Here is a 22,599-nt window from a genome sequence, read left to right as displayed (position 1 = left end):
AGACGAAGCATTTTAGGACTGAGTCATTTCCAGCAAACCGACTGAACTATAGGCAGACAAAGCTAAAAGAAGATATACTTAAGGAAATTAGAATTTCTGGGATCCGCATAACACAGTGAATGCATACAGCAAGTCACCGGAAATACAATGGTTGGGTTACAGTCTATCAGGGTATCTATGAGAAAGGCATGGACGGCATGTTACTGTCAGTATGAAAACTGCTTTTAAAACTAATTTTCAGTGAAACTGCTGCATTAACAACTTCTGATCATTTGAATTTATGGATACAAAGGCTGTTCTGTTTATAGCTCATCTGACATGTGGGTCAGGGAGCAGCACAGCCACTCTGCTGATACCCTGCTGTGTTTTAGCCAGGCGAGATGAATGTCAGTGTGAGAATCATACTTGAAGACTCCACCTTCATCAGAGCTACTAACCATAGCTCAGCTTTATATCCTCTGCATCGATGAATTTTCCAGTTAGCCACTTAATTCTATACTTTCTGTATGTTACACAAACAAGAGCTGACTATACTAATATAAGCCTGTCATGGATGAAGCTGTATCCAAACTGAGTAATTTCATACCAATAAATAACGTCCAGACAAGAGAAATAAAAGCAGAAATGTTGCTCTGAAGCATCTTTATAATTGTTTCAAATGTTGTAAGCTTATACTGTGTGAACACGGTTACAACGACCCAATGCTGTTTACATCATGTAATGTGTGTAGACAGATCTTCAGAGACAGCCTTAGACAAACTAGTCTTTCTTTTGACTGACTCTTCTAAACTGATTTTGAATTAAACATCTCTTGTTTCTTACTCAGACTATAATGGAGAATTCTCCCTTCAACTGCTCATTTTTTCAAAGAATTACAGTTGTTATTTTGCAATGCAGAACATAATTTTTTCAAGAAATGCATGCAATACACCACTAATAATCTATATATACTCCTCCTTGTCCCTTTTCAGATTGATTTATGAAAATTAATCATCCTTAAAATTAGGAAGGACTCTTTTCATTTGGTCAATAAAACACATGGACTCTTAAAAATGGGAGAATAAAACAGCCAGTCAGAGAAAAGAACAATCTGGCAAGCAGTAGGTTATCTTTAATAAGCCACTTAAATTAAAACTATATATATTTCTAAAATAATTACAAATTGATTTCATAATAATAGTAATAATAAAGTGAATCAGACTCAGAAACTTTATCTATAGTATCAGATATTGAGTAGAAAATCTAAAAATCAAGGACTAGCAGAGCCCATGACACAATTGTACAAAATACTGAGAAGAGAAAGCTTTCCTGAAGACATAAGGAAAGATCTGTAAAACAAAATAAATAATAAAAAAAAAAGCATAGAAAAATTATGTGAAAAATCAGAATGAGGCAAAACTGACCAAATTCATTATTTTCACTGAAAGCAAAGGAACCTGGGAAAACAGGCCCAACACTTTGCCTAGACAGGAGTATTCCCAAGAGCATTTGTGTAAATGGTATAAATAGTTCACTAATTTCCTTAGAAACGGGCAAACACACTGAACATCATTTAGAGCTGATGTGAGATAATGGAATTTACCCTTTTGGAGACTTGGTGGACACCTACATAAATACATTAAGTCTTGCTTTGAAGTGATTTTAAATGTCATGTGTACTTCTTGAATTAGCAGATGTCTTATATGATAAAATCCAGCACCAACATTATCTCCGATTTTTTTGCACTAGGTTCCACTACTCACAGATACAGCAAAGATCCCATGCATGGCTGGAAGTTTAAAAAAGGACATATTTCTACAAAATGACTTTACCTTGGTCATAGGGTAGGAATATGGAGATGAATCAATTTTGTCAGAGAAAAAATAAATCTCAGGGAATCAAAGCACACTGTTGTCCAACCCATCTCCACTAGGATCAAAGACTCAGATGCACAGAGTCACAAGGACGGGGAATTCTCAAGTAGCCACACATGCCTGACAAGATAATCACTGGTGCTGAAGACATACAGCTGTCTTATTTTGTGTTACTTCTTCTGTCAGAACAAAAAATAAAAAACTGTTTTCCCAAGGAAATGCCTGCAGCTGGAGGAGCCACTGCAAAAGCATCCACAATGGCATATAGATACATAGAAGAATTCCAGGGAAATGGCTCTTGCTTCCAGTGCAAGGAGGAGCAAATAATGTTCCTGCTCCAAAGTTTTCTTTCTTGTGCAAATTACTTGCACAAAATGCATGACAGAGGACCCAAATAAACCAATGCATTCTTTGGAAAACACAAGCAACACTGTCATCCTCCTAGCAATTCTTTGAAGACAAAGTAATTCAAAGATTTATAGCTAAATATTGTCAAGTAATGCAAATCTCTGAAAATTGACAAAAAGAGGAAAAGAGCTTCAATATTTATTAAAGTGAAATCTAACCTGCCTAAGTTCATGAACTTGGTTATCTAGCATTGGCCACTTGTAAAAATATTAGCTTCTGGTTTTCCTGTTTCTTCTGATGGAGGATTAGTTTCAGAGAACTTCCAGTTTTTCTTTTGATTATAATGCTCCTAAAATAACCAGTCAGAAAGCCATAATGTAGTCCAAATCAAGGAAACAATACAGTGAAACAAACATTTTATTCATAACCAATTTTATATAAATTATTTACTTATTTTCAACCAAGCCATTTACTAAACCCCAAACAGAAGTAACACCTTTCCTATCTGATGACACTTACAGCATTCATAAGCACAAACAAAATATCAGCTGAAAAGAAACGAGTCTTTCAGCATTAGCTGCTGACTGTAAAACAACCATCAGGCCATTTATTTGTTTCAGATCTGTTATGCACTACCTCTCTAACCAGCTTTCCATTTTTGATTAATCCAGCAGCTGTGTTTCCCTGGAACGAGAGTAGACCATAAAGCCCAGGATGAAGCACAAAATAACGCAGGACAAAGGGAAAAGTGCCAGATACTCTATAGTGCTCTTCAAACGTTGTTATTGCTGCATTTACTTGAAGAGCAAACATATACTGGAGGCAGTACAAAATTCTGCAGTAAGTAGTCCCTACTCCACCTGTTAACTTCACCTCCTTACAGGCCAGGAAGAACATGACTAACAAATGGAGCCTGCAATTAGAAGTGATTGTTCTGTAGGTTTTGCATTTAGTTGTAACAGCACACTCTCACCAAGCCAATGAAGTTGCAAAGCAAAGATTTTCCAAGTGAAAAATAACACCCTCAAATGTACATGCAAGTCAGTAATGAGGGCAAGCAAATAACACAATCACTTCTTCTAGAATAAAGGTTCCTGAAGATCTTGACTAGGAAGCAATACAATTTCCATCCCCTACTCTAACAGCTCCCTCTTATTTTCTGCCTCTGCCACTTTAGGTAACAAATGCCTAAATCCTCAATGATTTGCAAACAGATGTGCTGGGGGAAGTGGTTAAAGGAACATTTCACAATTCTCTTCCAGCTAGAGAACTAGCTAACAAAAGTAATGCCAAGCCACAGCTTCTTTATGGAACCACCCTGGATAGGAAGCCAGGAGCACTCTGTACTTAGTTAACGAGTTGCTGCTGCATTCCTCAAGAGCTTTCCAGAAATCCCCCAGGAGCCACTGAATCCAGTTCTTTTTCCTCGTGAAGTTGAAACAACAGCTTTCTTCTGCAGAATTAATTAAGAAATAGGAAAACAGGAGTCTTGACTGGAAGTGGTCAAGATAACACCCTCATACATTTCTTCCAATATTTTTTACGCTAATATTATATACTGTAAGGGTAAGTTTTGCTTTTCATATTGTTAATATCAGCGTGACACCTAGAAGTCATTCTGGAGCTATTTGTAAATAAGAGTCTTATTTTTTTCTTTGAAATGATGTTGTTTTCTTCGAAGCAAACAAAGAAAATGTGTGTTTTTCAAGTAAAATGCATTTCTTTCTTCTGTTTACATATCACATAGCAATAAAAGTCATTTTTATTTCTATGATTTGGACTAAGCCTTCCACTGCTGCTAATAAAAATAAAATGCTGCAAACATTAAATGAATGGTTTATTTCACTGCTTGATATATCAGCAGTATTTATCATTGAAGTGGTTAGAGTTCTATATCGAAAGCAGGTCAACGGGTAAAGAAATTACTGTAGTTATTACCATCAGACTCCCAGAAAATACTAGAAAAGCTGACAGAATAATAAGCTGTTTCTCATTGGCACCACAACCAAAACTTTTACAAGGAAACTGTGCTTGTGTAGATTCTTTGTCTTTTGTTTACCTTAGCTCATTTTACTTAAGTTACTTCTTCTAGAACACTGCTCATTGACCAAGTGCTTTATTAGCTCTTAGGTCAAAGTTGTAATTTCAATTAGACTATTTGCATCCTTATTGTTAAGACTGCACTTAAGTGATCAGCTGAATTAAAGCTAACTTAGCCAACAGCTTGAAGTATCAAGCCCATAATTGTCCACAGTCAATTATACTTCCTAAAAGCAAAATCACAGGACTGTGCTAACATCGAGAGGGAACTAAATCACAGAGTTTCCTTTCCACAAGACATGGAGGTTATCAACTTTGGTCCTTTTATGAATTTGAAGAGTTGTAGTGGACTGGGGAATCCAGATCAAGTCCCTTCTCTATCTCAAACTCTTCAACAGAAATCTGGCACTGGCCTATTTAGTGCTATCAGTCCTACACAAAACCAAGAATTTTGTTGGAGCTGTTTGCATGCATTTTAAGATTGTACCTGATTATAGAATCCTTATACAAAATCTATTTGGTTTAGATTAATGAAGAAACCACCAGTACCATTTCTTTGATTCTATTTCTACTTAGTAAATAGTCTTTTGGTGTTCTGTAAGACAAAGTCAAAGCTGGATATTAACGACAGGAATGGAATCAAGGTTATGATCTTACCCATATTCTTAAAATTTGGATGAGTTCAGAGACAAGGCTCAGTTTGTATCTTCTGTGTGTGAATAAAAATAAAAAACTGCTCACTCATACCAAGGTGTGCTGGTCCTTTGAGTGTAATTCTCACACTGCGGCTCCCATGTGGAACGGCAATCAAGGTTTCTTCCCCTAGGAAAATTAAAAAACTTTTAGAAGTTATCCTGCATCAGGGAATTTGCACATCACATAACTAGACTGAAAACTGTCAAATGTGACTATGAAAACATTTCACAGATTTCATAATTTTTATATTAAAAATAATCATATTTTATTAAGTAGAGTCTACTGAGTCTGTTTGCTATGCTCTGCAACCCTTATAAACCTACACACAGACTTGTAAATCTTTCTTGCTATTAGAAAATTATTTGCCATTAACAAAAACAACTGAAATGTCAGTAGTGTATTAAGAGTATATTTACACTCTGTTGTCTTAATTTTATTTGCTAATCACCAAATTGACAAAAGGAATCTGCTAAGTAGTGCTTCCCCCTTACAAAGCACTGCAGCTGTTCAGTCTCATTTTGCCCACACCTCATTTCCTGCTGCAGGTCACAACTTTAATAAGTGGCAGGACTTACAGGAAATAAATCATCTACTTAACACCAGCCCTTAACCAATTACAGACCAGTTAAGAACAAATATATTTTTGTTATAATGTATATATTATAACACAGTATCTACATCTAACATACATCTAACATCTAATATAAGATCATTCCTTCCATTAAGAGCCCCAATTTAAAATTTAAACCAAACTAGACTTGAACAGAACATGTCAATACAAAACAGCTCTTGGCTGCCTGAATAGCCTCTTCACACATAGATCTACAACACACTTCAGTGCACTTTACAAAAGCTGAAAGTTATTACTTTCCACTTCAAACATAAGAAATCTATAATTTGCCCAAGCAAATTGAGTGAGCAATCAAATCAATCACCTAGATCATGCCAACAAGAGCAGTGCTCTTAGAAAAGGGTACACACAATGCACGACAGGGATCTCCACAAAAGCATGGGAGAAGACTCCAAACAACAAGTACCAACAGGCTTCATGCCATTTCTGTCTGGCCAAGCTGCAGTCCTGCCCTCAGGAGGGACCTGCAAACAGAAACCTTTTCCAAGCAGACTCCACAGAGAGTGCACTGTTCAATAATGGCATGAATATATAATCAGGGGCAAATTCAAAAGTACAATGAGCTGAAACACTGTGATACATTGCTCCAGAATTAGTCACACAACATAGAGAGGAAGAATATTTGAGTTTAGTTTGAACTAAAAAGTAGTTGAAGAATGTTGCATTCCACTTTAAACCGAACCCTTTTATAGTAGATGCTAAATTATCAGCTTCTGGTTTACATCTCCTTAGCATAAGTATGAAATTCTGCCAAATGTTCGGGATACATCAAGCAAATACTGCAATTATTTTTTCTAAAATAAACACCTTCTTATGTTTCAACTTTTATATCACCAATTTCTAGGAAGGTCATTTAAATATAACAATTTATTTTGGATGTAATAAAATATGACCTTTATTAATTTCATACTTGGGTATTCCACCAGAGTGCAAAATACTACAGTAAGAACAATAATACAGTTAAGGAGCCCTGGAAAAAACATTAACTACCGAACCACTTAATATCTTCTTGCATCTTGGTTTTTCATCAGGCGAATTGCTAAAGATAGTCAGAAGGCAGTGGATGTGTATATCTTTAAGCAAGGAAATAACTACTGAATTCATTTGTGCTCTACAGCATTTGAAAGAAAGCAGGTTTGAGGGGCCCATCTGTCCCTGCTTGATCAGGGATTGCATCCTGTCTTGACAACCAAACGGCAGCTTACAGCACAAAGCTTCACATAAGAGTCTGATCCCAGTTCTGAACACATGCAACTGCTGTTTTGAAGTGGAACCAAGGGCATTCTGCACGTAATGGATGAAGGCCAGATTTGCAGATGTGCAGAGATGTGCAGGACTGCTCCTCTTGAGAACAACCAGGGTCGTTCTGCTGCTCTCCCTCCACCTCCTTACAGCAAGCTCTGCTCGCCTCGGCAGGCCTTGTTGATCCCTTTTTTCAAGATGCTTCACATTCTTTTAGCAGTACTACAGACATTCCAACCTCACCAAAGCACTCTCTGATATGGTCCAAAAGTCTCATGGGGGTGCTAAATTTGGTGTTTCTCTGCAGCGGAGACAATATTACCAGAAAGGATTTTATTTGCATTAGAGGAGATGATTAAGTTCACCACCACAACAGTGTTCAACCTCCTCAGCCCCACAGAACTGTCAAGAAGTCTGGCAATAGGAGATGCTTGCATCTTACAGAAATGGTTATGACCTAGGACAGTCTTATGAGATAAAATAAATTATAGGGGGAAAAAGGTTAGATGTTTGAAATTCTGAACTGAGATAAGGAATTGGAAGACAACAGGAATTAACTGACTCAAACAACTCTTTTGGTTTCTCTAGAGGACAGCTTAAACTTCACACCAAATGGTAGCTATGACTGCCCAGGTCTGGCTCCAAAACAATGCATTTCAAAGGTCTCTGCTCTTCAGCTGACATAATAAAATTCATATTCTTGAAGGGACACAAGGCTGTGTGCAAACTACTTAAAAATGGTTCTAGAGCCGTATATTTTCCACTAAATAAATAGGCTCTACATCATTAAAACTAGTTAACTCTTAAGAAGACCTAAGAGGAAACTGCTGCACTGAAATCTGTACTCAGAATTCCAAATTACCTTTTTTTTTGTTTCTTACATATCTTCAAAAGTTAAGTGCTGACCTTGTCTCAAATCATCTGGAACGTACAGAAACACTGGACTATAAAATCTGACTTCAGAGTCATAAACCTCACCTTAAAAACTAAGAAACAGATGAGTGAGACACTGTCTCTCTATCCTAACACTGCTTCCACTGTGCAGATTCCTGAGGGAGGATGGGGTCATCTTTTTCCAGCTCCTGGATGGAACACGTACTCTGCCTTGAACCTGCAACCCTCTCAGCAAATGTATGTGCACAACACTACACACAGAACTTGCTGATTAAGCTCCTGGATTGCTTTTACTTTAGATGGCAAGGTTTGATCCTGTTTCTATGGTGTTAATGTGGATTTAGATTTTGGATTTCAATGAGAGCAAGATCAGACTCCCTGCTATGGTAAGACTGGGAGCTAATCCCCAGGATCAAAATAAAGGAGCCACATTCCTGAGCTCAATCCAATTCAGCAGGTTTTATTTACTTTTCCATGTGGGTCATGGCGGACCCATTTACTGTTTCACATATGGGCCAGTTGGGACTTTTCCCTCTCTCCTCTTATAGCAGGGCAGAGGATTTATTTCAGGCCTATAAAAACTTTTTCTTCCCGTGTATTTGCTCAGCACTTATCTGTTGGTCCTCCAGGTCTGATTGAAGGCCTCTGTGCTCTCAAAACACAAAACACAATGGTCCAAGAACAACTGTCAGCACAAGGGAACTAAAAATCTCAAACTGTTTGGAGTCTTTTTGCAGTGGCTCCCCTCATCTGCTCTGACATGATGCTTAATTTCAGAAAGTGGGGTGTGCGCCAGCCTGCTCAATGACAAAAATCTGCAAAGCCAACTACATACTCTTTAAAAAACACCTGAACTCGTTAGGTGTGTGCTCCTGAAAACAACAGCAGTTATGCATGCTGACTCTAAAAGTCTGTGGTTAAAAAAAAAAAGAAGAAGAAATAGGAAAAAAGAAAGTGAAATTCCTCTCTGTCCTCAAGTTCTACCCTCTCCAGCCTTATGCTCATGATTAGTTACTCTGAGAACAGTTTAACAGTTTTGGTTGAAAATGACAGGAGCCATCAACCCTACAGAACAATTAAGTTAATTACCAGATACAATCACTTGAGACTCCAACTATGTGAAGTAGTGTGGAAAACTCTTCTTTGTAGCTCCCCAAAAACATGTAGTGAATAAAAGGCTATATCTAACTTCATTTTACTGCAGAATTACATAAAAGTCAGTATTTTCAGGCTTTGCAGGGAGGCAGTAAGAACTAAGGAATGAAATAGCCAATGTCCTTACGTAGGAACTTGTCTGTGTAAGGTAGCAGATGATGAAAGTAAAGGAGGCCTTACAGTAACTACAATTGCCCCAAATAAGCCAAACTAAGTGACAAAATGTGGCAAGTATTCATCCAAGAAATAAGAAAGTGCAGTAGACTGTAGAGTTTCAGAGACAGCTGTTTTGTTTTAGCTCAGAAAAACAACAACAACAAAACACAAAAAAAACAGAAATAATTACCATACAATGAACAACTGCTTCATTTCAAACCATGCAGTACACTTCACTTCACATTTGCAGAGTGCATCCTCTAAAATCACCTGTGCAGACCAGCACTCTTCAGTACTGCAGCACATGGCACAGACACTAACAGAAAGCATTACATTTACTTGCCACAAGAAATGGCCAAGATGTATTTATGCCCTGTTCTTGGGATTATCTTCTTTAAAAAACAAACATACAGTAACTACTTTGGCAAAAGAATTCTAGTTCTCTTGCTTGCTTGCCAAGTGCTAGTCCATCTATGCTTGCATAACCAGCAGTGCAAGAGAAGAGCAATAAACCTGCAGACTGAAACAGCTGGTGCTGAAGAGCCAGCATCTGCTCTACGCACATATTTCAGGTGCTTTACTTTGAACAAACTCTAATTTGATCCGATAGATTACATATCATTAGCTGAAGGAGAACATTAGGTGCTTTTCTGGAGCACACCTTCTAAGCTATCTTCAACCAAAAAATTCAGTTCTGTGCTCTCCAAGACCACTCCATGATGTGAATTGATGAACAATATGTTAGGACCATCAGGCAATTTGCTTCAAAAAACATATTCCTTATCCAAACTGAAATACTAACATATTGGCATTCTATCCCTCCTTATATACAATTTTCCTGCCAAATCAGTCCCAATTCCCTCTTTCCCTCTTCTGGCTCTAAATACAGTTCATTTCTCCCCTTCCTCTCAGACTGTTTCTCAATTTGTCTCCCATCCCAGATTCCTTATCTAATCTCAGTCTTCCGTTCTTACTCTTTTTCCTTGACCCAGTGCATCTGTACAGTCAGTGCTGAATTTTCCTCATACCTTCTCATATCTTTCTTTCGCCATATGACTATAACGCTAATTTCTCCTGCTCAGCTGTTCTCATCTGGACGTTCCCCCTCCTTATGTGCTCTCATCACTCCCTGTCAGAAGCCTGAGTAGGTAGAGCCAGAAGCTCTCTACAGATTGGTTTTCATAATGTCTGGATGCAAGTTCAGAGGCATCGCTGATGCCTCAATCCCAAGTACCCATCTCACAGAGCATCAATGCCTTAGAAGGCAAGGCAAAGCACAAGGTCTCTCCTCAGTGTCTTAGCTCTGGAAGAGCAAAATGCCAGTTTACTCAAAGGAGATTGTACACGTACAGTCTGTTTGTGGTTGGGACATGTAGCAAGCTAGAGCATGCTCAAAAAGGACAAGCTTTTCAGAAATGTTAACATTAACGTCCAAGAAACCTCTATAGAGCCTGAGGGGAAAGCAGTGGCTTTTTCATTTATTTATTTATTTTCGTGAAAGGTAACAATAAGATATGTGCCGATGTTCACAGATATTACTAAAAACTTATCCACAACCAGAGGAACACCGCCTGCCAAACTTCAAATCCCCAATCTGCAATCAGGTCCAATAACAGGGGATATTGAGACATACTAAAAAAAAAAGTTTTCAGGAATGTTTAGACAATGGGAAACAACATGTTTTTCTCTGCCGTGTCCTTGGAATACGCTGAGTTATTTTGGCTGAAATTTCTCCAAAACATTCAGCACCTGGCATACAGAGTTTTTGACCCAACTGCTAAATTTTGGCAAGAAATCAGTAAGCATATAAACATATGAAGTATGACAACCTTGACAATAAGGCTCACTAGCTCCATGTACGGAGATTTCACAGAAAGAAGAAAGATGTGAGGTAGCACACTGCCATGAAACTGAGCCAGATGGCGGTACTGAAGAGAGGCTCACGGTGGATGGGTACAGGACTGACAGCCTTACAGAAGGCCTCAGTTTAGTTTTTTAGTAAGAATGCTTAGGGTGATGACATACAAGCATGTGACAATAAATTACATAGTACCATAGGAAACAAAATGCATGGCAAAAAGAATGAAAAATAGTTACAAATCTACCAACACTTAATTCTTTTCCATGAAGTTTTAGCAAAAAGTTAGGAAAGCTAAAACTCACAAGTGTTGCATGGTTTTTGAGAATCAAAAGAGACCAGATTAAAAGTCTGAGCCTTCCACTTCATTCCTTCAGCTTCACAACGTTAATTTCAGAACCAGCATCTTTACTTTTTCCTTGGTATCAGAACCAGAACTTTCCTGCCATTTCTTGCCAATAATGGTGCAGAAAGCAGACATTACGGCCCAATCCTACCATTTTTCCATGTGCACAAAGTGCAGTGGAGTTAATGGGAGTTCCATGCATATTGTACTAGAAACATCAGGCCCGTGATAACTCATTTCCCAATGGGACGGTACATTTTACAACCTATTACACTTTCTGTTTGAATATCATTAGTCAAACCTTTAATCATTTTACCAGAATGTTAGAATCTGGCTTGTTGGCAGAAGCCTAACTTACTTTGTCTTTCAAAGGCAATTAAGTGTTAGTGGAAAAAAGTGAAGAACTTTTGAAATGACAGTTCATTTCATATTCACAGATCAGTAAGTTTTCTTTCTAAGCTGTTTAGGCTTCTGATCAAGGAAAAGCATTCATTTGGTATAAAAAGATAATAAGACAAGTTGTGCTTGAGAAATCATTTGCTACCAGTGCCTAAATTTCTTTATTTCCAAATAAGGACCAATATCTAGGTGCTTTTATTTTCCCTAATGTATCTTTATTTTCATAATAAAACCTTTGGTTCTCACTTTTCTTCCAATTTTTTAATTTGCCTCATTGCACAGTTAAAATTATGATCCTGCTCACAACCTATCTGGCTCCCTCTTAAATACATGTCTGTCACATCTTGCTATTTCACTTCTCAACACTAGCTTCCAAAAGAAGATTTGGAAGATATTGCGTCTCCCTTATTGTTCCACATAAAGCTATGCTCTCTTTTTGCTTATTTCTATATTTCATTCACACAACGATGATCACATATAAAAATTCCTACATAGTCTTGAACAACTTGACCCCAAAAAGATTTTGACACTAACAATGCCAAGAAAATCAACATTTCTGAGTTGAGTGGTGTGTCATTTTGTTTACATGAATGATAATTCCATCATATAATCTAGCCAAATGCAATGACAGATAAAACCACAACTTGACACAACTGACATCTTTCCCAAAAGAGTCTTTCTTCAAATAATTTTAAAGAACTACTCAAGAGCCAGTGAATTCTGACAGAGTTAAAAAAGGAAGCATGGGTATTCTTCATAACATACGCAAAGCACTGGGAGCCACCAAGTGAGGTCAGCTCTAGTCAGCTCTTTCCTGTGCCAGAATACCACGAGAAAAATTAAATCGGTAGTCTGTCACAAAATGACACTTTGTCTTGTCTTTATACTTACATATGAAGCAGCAGTAAGTTGTGAACCTTTTAATTTTCCTTATCGAGATTTGCCAATGCATCGAGTTTAGTTTGGGTTGCCTTAAATGAGCCAAGGGTGTCCTCTGAGTTACCCTTCTCTTGGAGAATTGCTGTTGCTGTAAAACTGGCATAGACAGTGCTGTCCTTTCTGTTCTAGCTGAATAGCAACAGGGAAGACATATTTGGTGTATGTACTTCCTTTATGTATCTGTCTACACTCAAACGCATAAAACAAGTTCAACTTGTTGATACTACAAAAATGTTATCCGATCTTCACTGCTTGACAAGTGCTTGTTCTGCACTAAGTAGAAGCTCTGGGCAGTTGATATGACAAAGTGAACAAAGAGTAACCCTCTGTGGAAACTCTGCTCAGTGCAAATGCTGAAGGCATATGCTCATTGTAGCATGAAGAGCAACTTTATAAATTACTGAGCTACATTCTCCCATCTGAAAAAGGCTTCTAGCAAAGACAAAGCAACTGCTGACACTGATAGTCCACCCAGAGCATTTAAAAAAAAAAAAAAAAAAAAAAAGGCATTTTGACTAGTGATAAATTCGGGCACTGAAGGATGTTAGCACAAAAATATTCACTATTTAACTTAGATTGCTTTGTTATGTGATTTAATACGTGTGTATAAATTTTGCAATACAAATGATCACACTACGTTACCATGCGTTAAATTAACATTGTTTTTTAAGTTACATTTACATTGAAGTGTACTGCAAACAGTAGCATAAAAAAATCCCATGGAAATACTTCTACATAGTGCAGAAAAAAAATTAAAAATTATTCAATATACAGCAGCTCTCTCAAAATCAGGGCATTAGTGAAATCTTCCGAGGCTGAAATACAGCAGTACTTAAGTATCTACAGCTGTCTGAGACAGGTGCTTTGCCCATTAAAAAAAATACCTCTTACATTTGAACTCTGCATATAAGCTTTATTCTAAAAGTATGTGATCATCACCACTGCATTTGTGGCTCTGCAGGACAGTAGCAAAGGCTGCAAAGGCTGCATCTCCACCTAACAATTACTTACACACATTGTAAGTCCAGAAATAATCATGAAAGAAACTACAAGGCAACTGCTGTTTCTACATGATAAGCACATTGGACATATTATGAGATTACAGAGGGCGTCTGTGAGGGTGGAAAGCACACAGAGCCATAGGTTTGGGCTCATTCTCCTCCCATCTGCTATCTATCTGCTAGAAGGAACCAATTCAACAGGAGAAACTGTATCTTAAAAGAAAACAAGAATCAGAGGTAAGTCCGTGCGACATCCTTTCTGGACACGAGCATAGTGAGAGACTTAAACTCTACTATTGAGTCTAATCCTGGTACTCCTCTTATATTGTCGGTACTAGTGAGACCCACAGAGTTATGCTTAGTAAAGGGCTAATTATTTTGAGGAACAATGGCAGCATTTGGGACAAATATACAAAAAAAAAAAAAAAAAAAAGAGAGAGAAGCAAGTATTACTCCATTTTCACCTTAATCTTTTTGTATCATGGAAGTACTCACTTTGCCTCTGAAGTTCAACTGTCTTTAGACATTAAGGAAAAAAAAAAAAAGCTAAGTTGAAAACCAGACACTTTCAATCAGACACCACAATTTCCATAAAGCCATCTATAAGATGTTTCCATGATTTAAAAACATTTTGCTGCAGCATCACACATATTGCAATATGAGGACACTCTCTAAAATAAGGTGTGTATCTTGATAGTTATTCCTGATAGAATGAATTAAGTTGCTCTACAAAAAATGCATATCTCAAATTCTTTCCTAGCTATACCCTTATGTGTGGTATCCCTCATGGAATTTCAATAGACTAATCTAGCACAGACTTCTGAGTAAGTAGCTTTGGAAAACTGCAAATAAGTATATAGAGAAAAGGTCATACTCCGCAATATGTATGTTAATATACAAGCAGAAAACAGTCAAGGATAAATTATCACAGTATCAATTTGCAACCTACTTTTTTCTGGTGAGACATGTGCCTTAGCTTGTCCCCTCACAAGCCTGCATGTCGAACCATCTCCTGCACAGATTCCACAGTTGTCTTCCTTGGCATTGCTCCCAAGTTGTCGATCACAGCCTACTGCCTGCCAACATCAACACCACAGTCAGAAGGAGGGCAAAGCTGTAGTAGACATGCTCAGGTTTCTGGAATTTTATTTATTATGTTATCCTTTCGATTTTATGAGCTGGCCTCATTTTTTCAAAGCATATCTTGCCATATATTTTAAAAGCACTGTCATTTCCACAATTTTAATGATGAACCACAACAACTGATATATTAAGGTATTCAAGCACAGGCAATATATGAATCAGTTTCCCATTATGTGAATGCACACCACGGAGCGTTACTCTTTCTAACACAAGGGACAGCTATATTTACAATTTGTTTTTCATCACCTGTTTAATTACGTCTGAGAAAGGATTCATGCAGTGAAATAATCCAAGTTGAATATATAAGGGATATTCAGGCTTCAGCTTAACAGACAAGCAGATATGGGCAGTGCTTATAATCTAGTGTCCTGGATATTCAGAATTTAAATGACATCAGTGTAGATCTATTTGCCATTTACATCAAAACCTGCACGATTCTGTCTTTGCCTTTGGATTTTTCATTTTTGTTTCTGAATAAGAGCCAAAAATTTATAAAGCCTTGCAATGATTATTGTAAAAACACCCAGATTTAATCAATGACCGAAATTCCAAAAGCAATTTGTTTGTTTTTTTAAAATCTGTCAACTGAAAAAGATCCAAACTATGAAGAAAACATTTTTATTACTTTTCCTTTTTCTTCACCTCAGCCACCCTAAAAGAAGTATGAGAGGAAGAAAGGGAAGACGAGGAACAATATTAACTTGAAGCAATTTAATGCTGAAATGAAGATAAATATTTAGTCTCGCCTATCTTACTCTTTAACATTTTTAGGAGAAATTTGCAGGGAGGACCAAATGTTGAGCAGTGTGTCAAAGAAACTATTCTGCAGCTTCAGGGTTCTTCAGCTCAGCTTCTTATATACACACTTCCCTGAGAAGCAAGCTAATTCATTACGGAAATCATATATATATATATATATGTATGTTTAAACAAACTCAGAACTGACAAATGGATAGAAAGTACTATGGAAACTCACAGTTAAATGCAGTGCTAGAATTCTGAAATTGGCCAGTACACTCCCGTTCCTATATAAAAATGCTTGGAAGGGGCAATCTTAGCTGCCAAGATCCACCGCATCTGTGCTATGCCAGAACTGACACATGATCCCCATGGAGAGGTGGGGATCGAGTCCACACGTAACAGGCAGGGTTGGGTCTTCCAGTCTCCAACAGATGCACACGTGCTGCACGCCTACTGCCAAACAGGGAGAAGTGTAACCTCTAAGGTTCCATTTTCTGCCCACCTCCCTCTCCTGGGCCCTTGGTTTCCCAGTTCCCCACATCCTTCACTGCCTTAAGATGAAGGAAAGCTATTTGCATTAACTACTGTGGCACATGAGTTGAGAGGTGTGCTGTGCTGAAAGGCAGGCATCTCCCTAATTTTTACCTCTTTTAGCTGGCCACCTCACAGCAGGTCACAGAGAAGCAAGCTTACTGGAGAATAGCTTAGACAGCAGTGAATAGCTTACATCAAAAATCCCATTTCCATATTCCTTTTTGAAGAGCAAAGCCATGCTGATCTTCTAGTAAAGGGGCACGTAGCGTTCCTGTTTGGTAGGCGCGTGCAAGATGTGCTGCTGGAACTAGGCAATGGTAGGAAATGACAGGAACTTAGAGGATGTAATAAGGAATGAAGATCACTGGACTCTTCGTTAACTTCTATCAAACAGCCACTATCTGAGATTGTGGCCTCCTGATTGGCGCCCAGGCCATTCCCAAACAGATCTAAACATACTGCTGGGCAACGGCCCACATAAAATGTCACTTGATTGTTTGGGATGACAATCACTTACTCAGAAGTTATGTACTGCTGAATACAAACATGATTCCGTAGCATCGCTAAAGAAACAGATTAAATTCAATGATTTCATGTTAGTGAAGTTTTAAATGCTAATAAGATCTTAGTTTTGAAAGGCAACAAGTTAACACACAAATCAGACTACCTCAGAACAGGTGCCTGTTTACTGCATAGAAGCAGTATATGAATGCATACATGTTCCAGTACTGTAATTCAGGATACTGCATTAGAGATTAAAATGTGTTTCCAATTAAAGATTTTTCTTTTTTTTTTTTTTTTTTTTACTTTAGTTCTTGGCTCATCAACTAAGAAGATAAAAAAAGACTGCAAACGAATCTGAATAAGTTCTTCCCATTTTGTCACCAATCAGCACAGGGAAATAAACGAAAATGACAGAATTTCAGAACCAGAAGCAAACTGGGCCATTGTGTGCATCAGAAAGCTGACAAAACTTTAAGGAATATAATAATCCAATGGTTGGCATAGTGACCTTAGAGTTGACAATTCTTTCAAATTCCAGTTCCACAACAGACTTTCATCTCGACCTTTGAACAGTCCCTTTGCTTTCCAATTTCCAATCTGTGAAAGGGGCAAATTTGCAATTCCCCACCTCACAGTTATGTTGCAAGAACAGATGTGCTAAAGATTCTGACACATTCAGATGGTGCTCCCAGGATGCTGGGGATAAAACCAGTACTTGAAATAGCCTCATCTTCCTTTAAGTAGATTTTTCAAATGTTTACTGCTCACCACTGCTTTTCCTGCTCTCATTCACAAAGGTAATCCTAGCTCATGGAGGTAAATTGTCAGAACTACTGCTACTACAGGCTCTCAGCAGACCTTACAAACACGTTTCCATTTTATGATGTAATCTCATTTTCTAAATACTAAGAATATGTTTATTCACTCATCAGTTAATTCTCCAAGGAAAAAATTCAGCTGCATGCTGTGATACTGTATGTAAGGCATTGGTATTTTTATTAGATTCAGCCGTTGTATGTTTGTAGGCTACAGATCCTGCAGTCCTTTGGTGAGAGGAGGGTGTTGAGCAAGCAAAAGACTCTCAAGACCATGCCATTAAAAGCCAACATGACAATAATAGGCAGACAGTATAACAGAGGTATTTCACATATCCACTATGAAAACAAACTCTCATTCCATATAACAAAACAGTACAACTGTGCAAACACAAGGCAGTATTGTGTCCAACGTGGAATGTAAGGGAAAAGATAATCAGCACTGCAGCATACTTTCCATAATTGTTTCACAGGGTATTATGGCTAAATTTTTAATACATAAATGCCACAGAAATAAAATAGGAGTGTTGGCTGCTAATGCTAGGGATTTAGGTAGAGGGAAAGCTTTGCAGCTCCCCTGCCAGCAAATGTAACATGTCTGACTAGATCTATGCACCTCCAGTTCTTTCAGAGATTGTGTTTATATCAATTATTATGAGTATACAGTGATAACCCAGGATACAATTCAAAAAATAACTCAAAGTAGGATCACAGTTTATGCCTGTAATGAGCAAAGAATTTCAGATTGTTCAGCATTAAGCACCCAAAAACACCCTGTGGAATTTAATGTGACAAGCCTTCGATTTTAGAGGTAGTTCAGTAAGTGTGCAAATCATACGTCAGCGCTAAGGGAGGGGGTACTTCAAAACTGAGTGTCAAGACTTGGCCTATTGTATTTGTTTCTAAAACTTTGACAGCAAAGAATTTCACACGAGCTGGACAGCCATGGATCACACTAAAAGAGCAGGAAGCTGCAAGGTGCTCCTTTAGAAATCAGGCCCTTGGCATATCACCAAGGATTTGTAAATTAAGGTAGGAATTATTGTCAAGAAAAGGATAGATGTGGCTTAGGGACATGGTTTAGTGATCGTGATGGTGACGGGTCTAGATGATGGTGGTGGTGTTGGACTAGATGATCTCAGTGGTCTTTTCCAACCCGAACGATTCCATAATTCTACCACAGCCAGTAACTTTGCTAGAAAAACAAAGACAGCATTCGAGGAAACGTTTTGAAGAGTACATGTGTATTTGTGTACAGAGCTACAACAAGGTCTAGAAAGTGATATATGGCAACAGCCTTTCCCATCTCACACAGCACTGCAGCAAGCCAAAGGGGTCTGATGATTTTCATGATTAAGGTGTTTGTTAGGGTTAATTTAGCCCACAATGCTAGCTGTTTACAGAGCAAAGGGATCAGCTATAAATATTATAGGCAGATTGGGAAAACATCTGCACACTTTTAGGGTACAGTCAAAAATAATTATATTAGGTGATAATAACATAAACTGCATAAATGAAACAAGTGACAATACAAACCATGTAATAGAAGCATTGGGACCTCGTCAAATTAAAAGAATAATCCAGAAAAAAAGTTGTAAATCAAAAAATGGTTCAAGTACTGTAAAGAATATATTGCAAGTTCCTACACAAATAAGCAGCTGGGGAAATAGTGACCATTGTTTAGCAAAATGGACATGGAAATTTAAAAAAAGTTTTGAGACATGATTACTTTCTGTATTTAATAAATTGATAATGAGGGGTTATGAATTTGGATGGAGATTCTTTTCAAACTGGTGCATGATATGCGACTATTTTAGGACATTACAGTATGTTTCTGTTTTTCCACTATGCAAAAGAATATGACTGTTTTGTCACAAGTGAGCAGAAACACTCTGCTGCAACAAACTTCTGAACCAGACGGTGCTATTGTGAAATGCCCTACTGAGGGGTGTGAAATGTTTGTGGTGTGCTCAGAATGCTCATGTGAGTTCAGAAAGGCAAAGGAAGAGCAAAAGGTCAGGGTATAAAATATAGTAATACAGATGAAAGATTAATGAAATTGCTGCTGTGTTAGAGGTGACTGCAGAACATTACAAATATCTTTGCAGATATAAATCCAAAAAATGGCTCAGAAGCCTCCACAGATGTTTCTTTAACATTTAGAAGGGTTTCAAGATGAGGCATTAGACTTAAATGAAGAAATGAATATGGCATGTTAATTCTGATTTATGAAGGTCAAAATATAATCTGTTAAACTCAAGGTTCTTCCTTTCTTAAGGAAATATTTATAGTTAACTGTGATGAAAAAAGTACTGCAAAGTGACAAATTTATGACAGATTCCCATACAGCAAAAAAGCTCTGTAATAAAAACCTAGCAAACTTCAGTCCTCCTTCAGTGTACCCTTAATGACTACAAACTGCCCATGCAGAGCAATGCAGATACAGGTTTTGAAATGTCAGTTTTTGCTTGTTGCTTTAGGCCCCTGTAACATGGCTATTCCCTTAACTGACTACTCATCTCCATCTGGAGGCACTTTCTTTCAACACAGGTATGACACCATTTTTTACAGAATAAACTCCAGGGACATGAGTTGTCAATTATAAAAGTATTACGTGTCAATCATAAGAAATATTTTTGGAATGCTAAAGATTCAAGATTACATGCTTTGAATAAAGAGCCTGAAGATGTACTCACACTCCACATAACAAGAACACTGAGGTGAAACATGAGAAAAAAACACCAAGATCTTGCATAACAAGCACCAGCTGTTATCACTACTGCTGTTGAAAATATGAATTTATACACAGCAATACCTACAACTATATACAATATTTCTGTCTGGAAAAGGACTCCCTGCTTCTCTGTCCTCTGGAGCCAGAGATCTAGGTACAGTCTGAAAAGACAAAATACTAAGTTGTCCAAATTGAAGCTACAAAAAGAACAAAAAAACAAAAACACAAGAAACCAGAACTCTGCTGTTCTTATTTGTGGCAGATAAATATATTCTGTGAAGTTGCACTAGTGTTGTTGTTTCTCTCTTTCTCCCTATCTACTATGTCTTAGATTATTTAAATGTTCAGCAAATATCCATGCTGAAGTCAAAAATGTGTTAAATGCTACCATATTGTTCTCAAATGACTCCAATAGTATTTTTGATTGATAGTCTCATTTATCAGTGATGATTAAGGGGATAACATCAGTTAACAACATTTTTTTCATTGCTCTATTTTTGCCCAAGAAACAGGCAGAGATCAATGTAGGGAAGTGATGCTCTTTATCAATGTGATTGACTTTAATAAAATAAAAGCAGAAAATCAATTACCAACCTTTCACAGTGACATAATTAGCATCCTTTTGGAGTTGCTTCACTACACAGAAATCCAGATGAAATCCACTCTCAGTACAATTGCACTTTTGTTTTTTCACTAGCCTGGCAATTTCAAAGGATGCATATCTGTGTGTACTCATTAAATAGATTGCAAATAGTGGCACAAATGTACAGATGACATTTAGTCAAATTCAACGAAAGTAAGAACTCAGCCAATGTAAGAAGTGCCCGATATGCCTAATGCATGAAAGAAACAAGGAGCTGCACTGCAGAATGCACAAATAGAGACAATTATTCTTCACAAAGATACGGTATCACTGCTACTGAACTGCTGAAGGGTGTAAAGACTGAAAGGTGTAAACCCAGGCACAGTTGGCTTCCACTGCCTGTGAAATTTGTTAAGATGTGAAAAATACTGAGTGAGAATTGAGTGAATATTACACCAAACAAATCCAGCCAGGGGATGGAACTGCCATACCACCAGGACAGTAGAGCTCATGTTGTCATAACAAAATGATTTATTCTCTCAGAATTCAGATTGAAATAGAAGAAAAACATCCAAAGGTTAAGGTTAATTTAATTTAATTTAAAAGGTTAATTTAAGCATTGCACAAAGTACAAGATGCCATCAGTATTGTTTCTGGCAAAAATAATTTCCAAGTCTTGAAACTTAACTAAGAAAGGACATACATTTTACCTCAACACCTACTAGTAAAAGAAACAAGAAAATAGTGAAAAATTCCTATGTGCTCACTAAAATAAATCTACATTGCAGTTTCTTAGAATCAATCTCAAGAGGGAAAATTAAAGTCCTTGGGGTCTCACTCACAAGAAAAAGAATTTCTGTTTTACAGACAGACACACTAAAAATTCCAAAACTCAGAAAAATTAAATCTGTATTTAACTATACAGGCACATCTGCTATCCCACTACACAGATCTCACTGCATCAGTGTCAGCTATTTGCTGCATTTTCTCCTGCTCTACTTGCTTTACCCCAGAATCACAGTGCAGGCAGATGTTAGGAATGTCTGCATCCACACAACAAATAATTAATTTTAAATATGGCTATGGGAATTTATGGCAATAAAAACATAAGTATAAAATTCATCATGGGAAAGTTCTGCTCTGCCTTAGCTAGTATTTTCCATTTGCCCTGCTACAGAATTCAGAGGCTGACATTCAGAGCCCATTTATTCATTTACTGTGCAATCTCTGCTCACATCCCTTGCTTTGTGATAGCTTCAGCTTGTAGCTTATTTCTACATAGATAAAATATGTCCATAGAGAGAATACACAGTAAAAACCTCCCACTCTTTCCCATGCTCATCATCAACAACTAAATGAACTTCTACAAACAGGAAGAGATAACAAGACATTCCTCCAATTTAGAATCTTACTTGTATTTATTTATTTAACGTAGAAGAGTTTCTACTTTCAGGTAGAAACTTTCCTGCTTTATTCTCATTGAAGATTTAATTTGGTCTTAGCCATGATTTTGTCCTTATATGGCCTCACAACTCTCTGTCTTACAACTCTTCTGTTACTAAGCTCAGCCTATCAAAGGCTGAACCGTTGCACTGGGTCTCACATCTCTACTACAGAGCTAGCACAGCTCAGCAGCAGCCCCAAGAAGCTGACCTGGCTGTCAGCATCTGCTAAGAAGCAGAACATGGCCCCTTCAGGGACTCTAAGCATGCACTGACACTGAGTCCATCACCCAGCCCATCACTGCAGGGCCGGTGAAGCAGCAGACCCAGCTGGGAGTAAGAAGGTGTCTCTTGTGTGTTTTCAGTTGTTTGTACATAAGAAAGCAAGGAGTGAGGCCAAAGTGTGTCAATATCCAAAACTCAGAACAAAGGACAACAAATATGTCAGAATGATGGGCACAAGCAGACATACCATCATGCTCAGGTTTCTCAGCCCTCAATACATAGAAAAAGAATGCAAAGCAATAAAAAATGAAAGGTAAAAT

The 22,599-nt window shown here is 37.6% G+C and overlaps 1 protein-coding gene across 9 annotated transcripts in view; it reads right to left on the bottom strand.

Moving 5' to 3' along the window:
* The window catches only part of ADAMTSL3 (ADAMTS like 3), a 192,005-nt gene that overhangs the window by 60,305 nt on the left and 109,101 nt on the right, over positions 1 to 22,599 (bottom strand). For 8 of the 9 annotated variants that reach the window (XM_042875549.1, XM_042875553.1, XM_042875552.1 and 5 more), the window contains 2 exons: positions 14,508 to 14,634; positions 4,989 to 5,063 (listed from right to left, as the gene is read on the bottom strand). In XM_042875549.1, coding sequence (XP_042731483.1) covers positions 4,989 to 5,063; positions 14,508 to 14,634 — 202 coding nt within the window. The remainder of the gene's footprint in view (positions 1 to 4,988; positions 5,064 to 14,507; positions 14,635 to 22,599) is intronic. The other variant, XM_042875551.1, reaches the window with a different exon arrangement.

Source organism: Lagopus leucura, unplaced genomic scaffold, assembly GCF_019238085.1.
Source record: "Lagopus leucura isolate 7727_CA_CO unplaced genomic scaffold, USGS_WTPT01 Super-Scaffold_100015, whole genome shotgun sequence".
Taxonomy (NCBI): domain Eukaryota; kingdom Metazoa; phylum Chordata; class Aves; order Galliformes; family Phasianidae; genus Lagopus; species Lagopus leucura.
The sequence above is the reverse complement of the archived record's forward strand: the minus strand, read 5'-3'. Positions and strand labels throughout refer to the sequence as shown.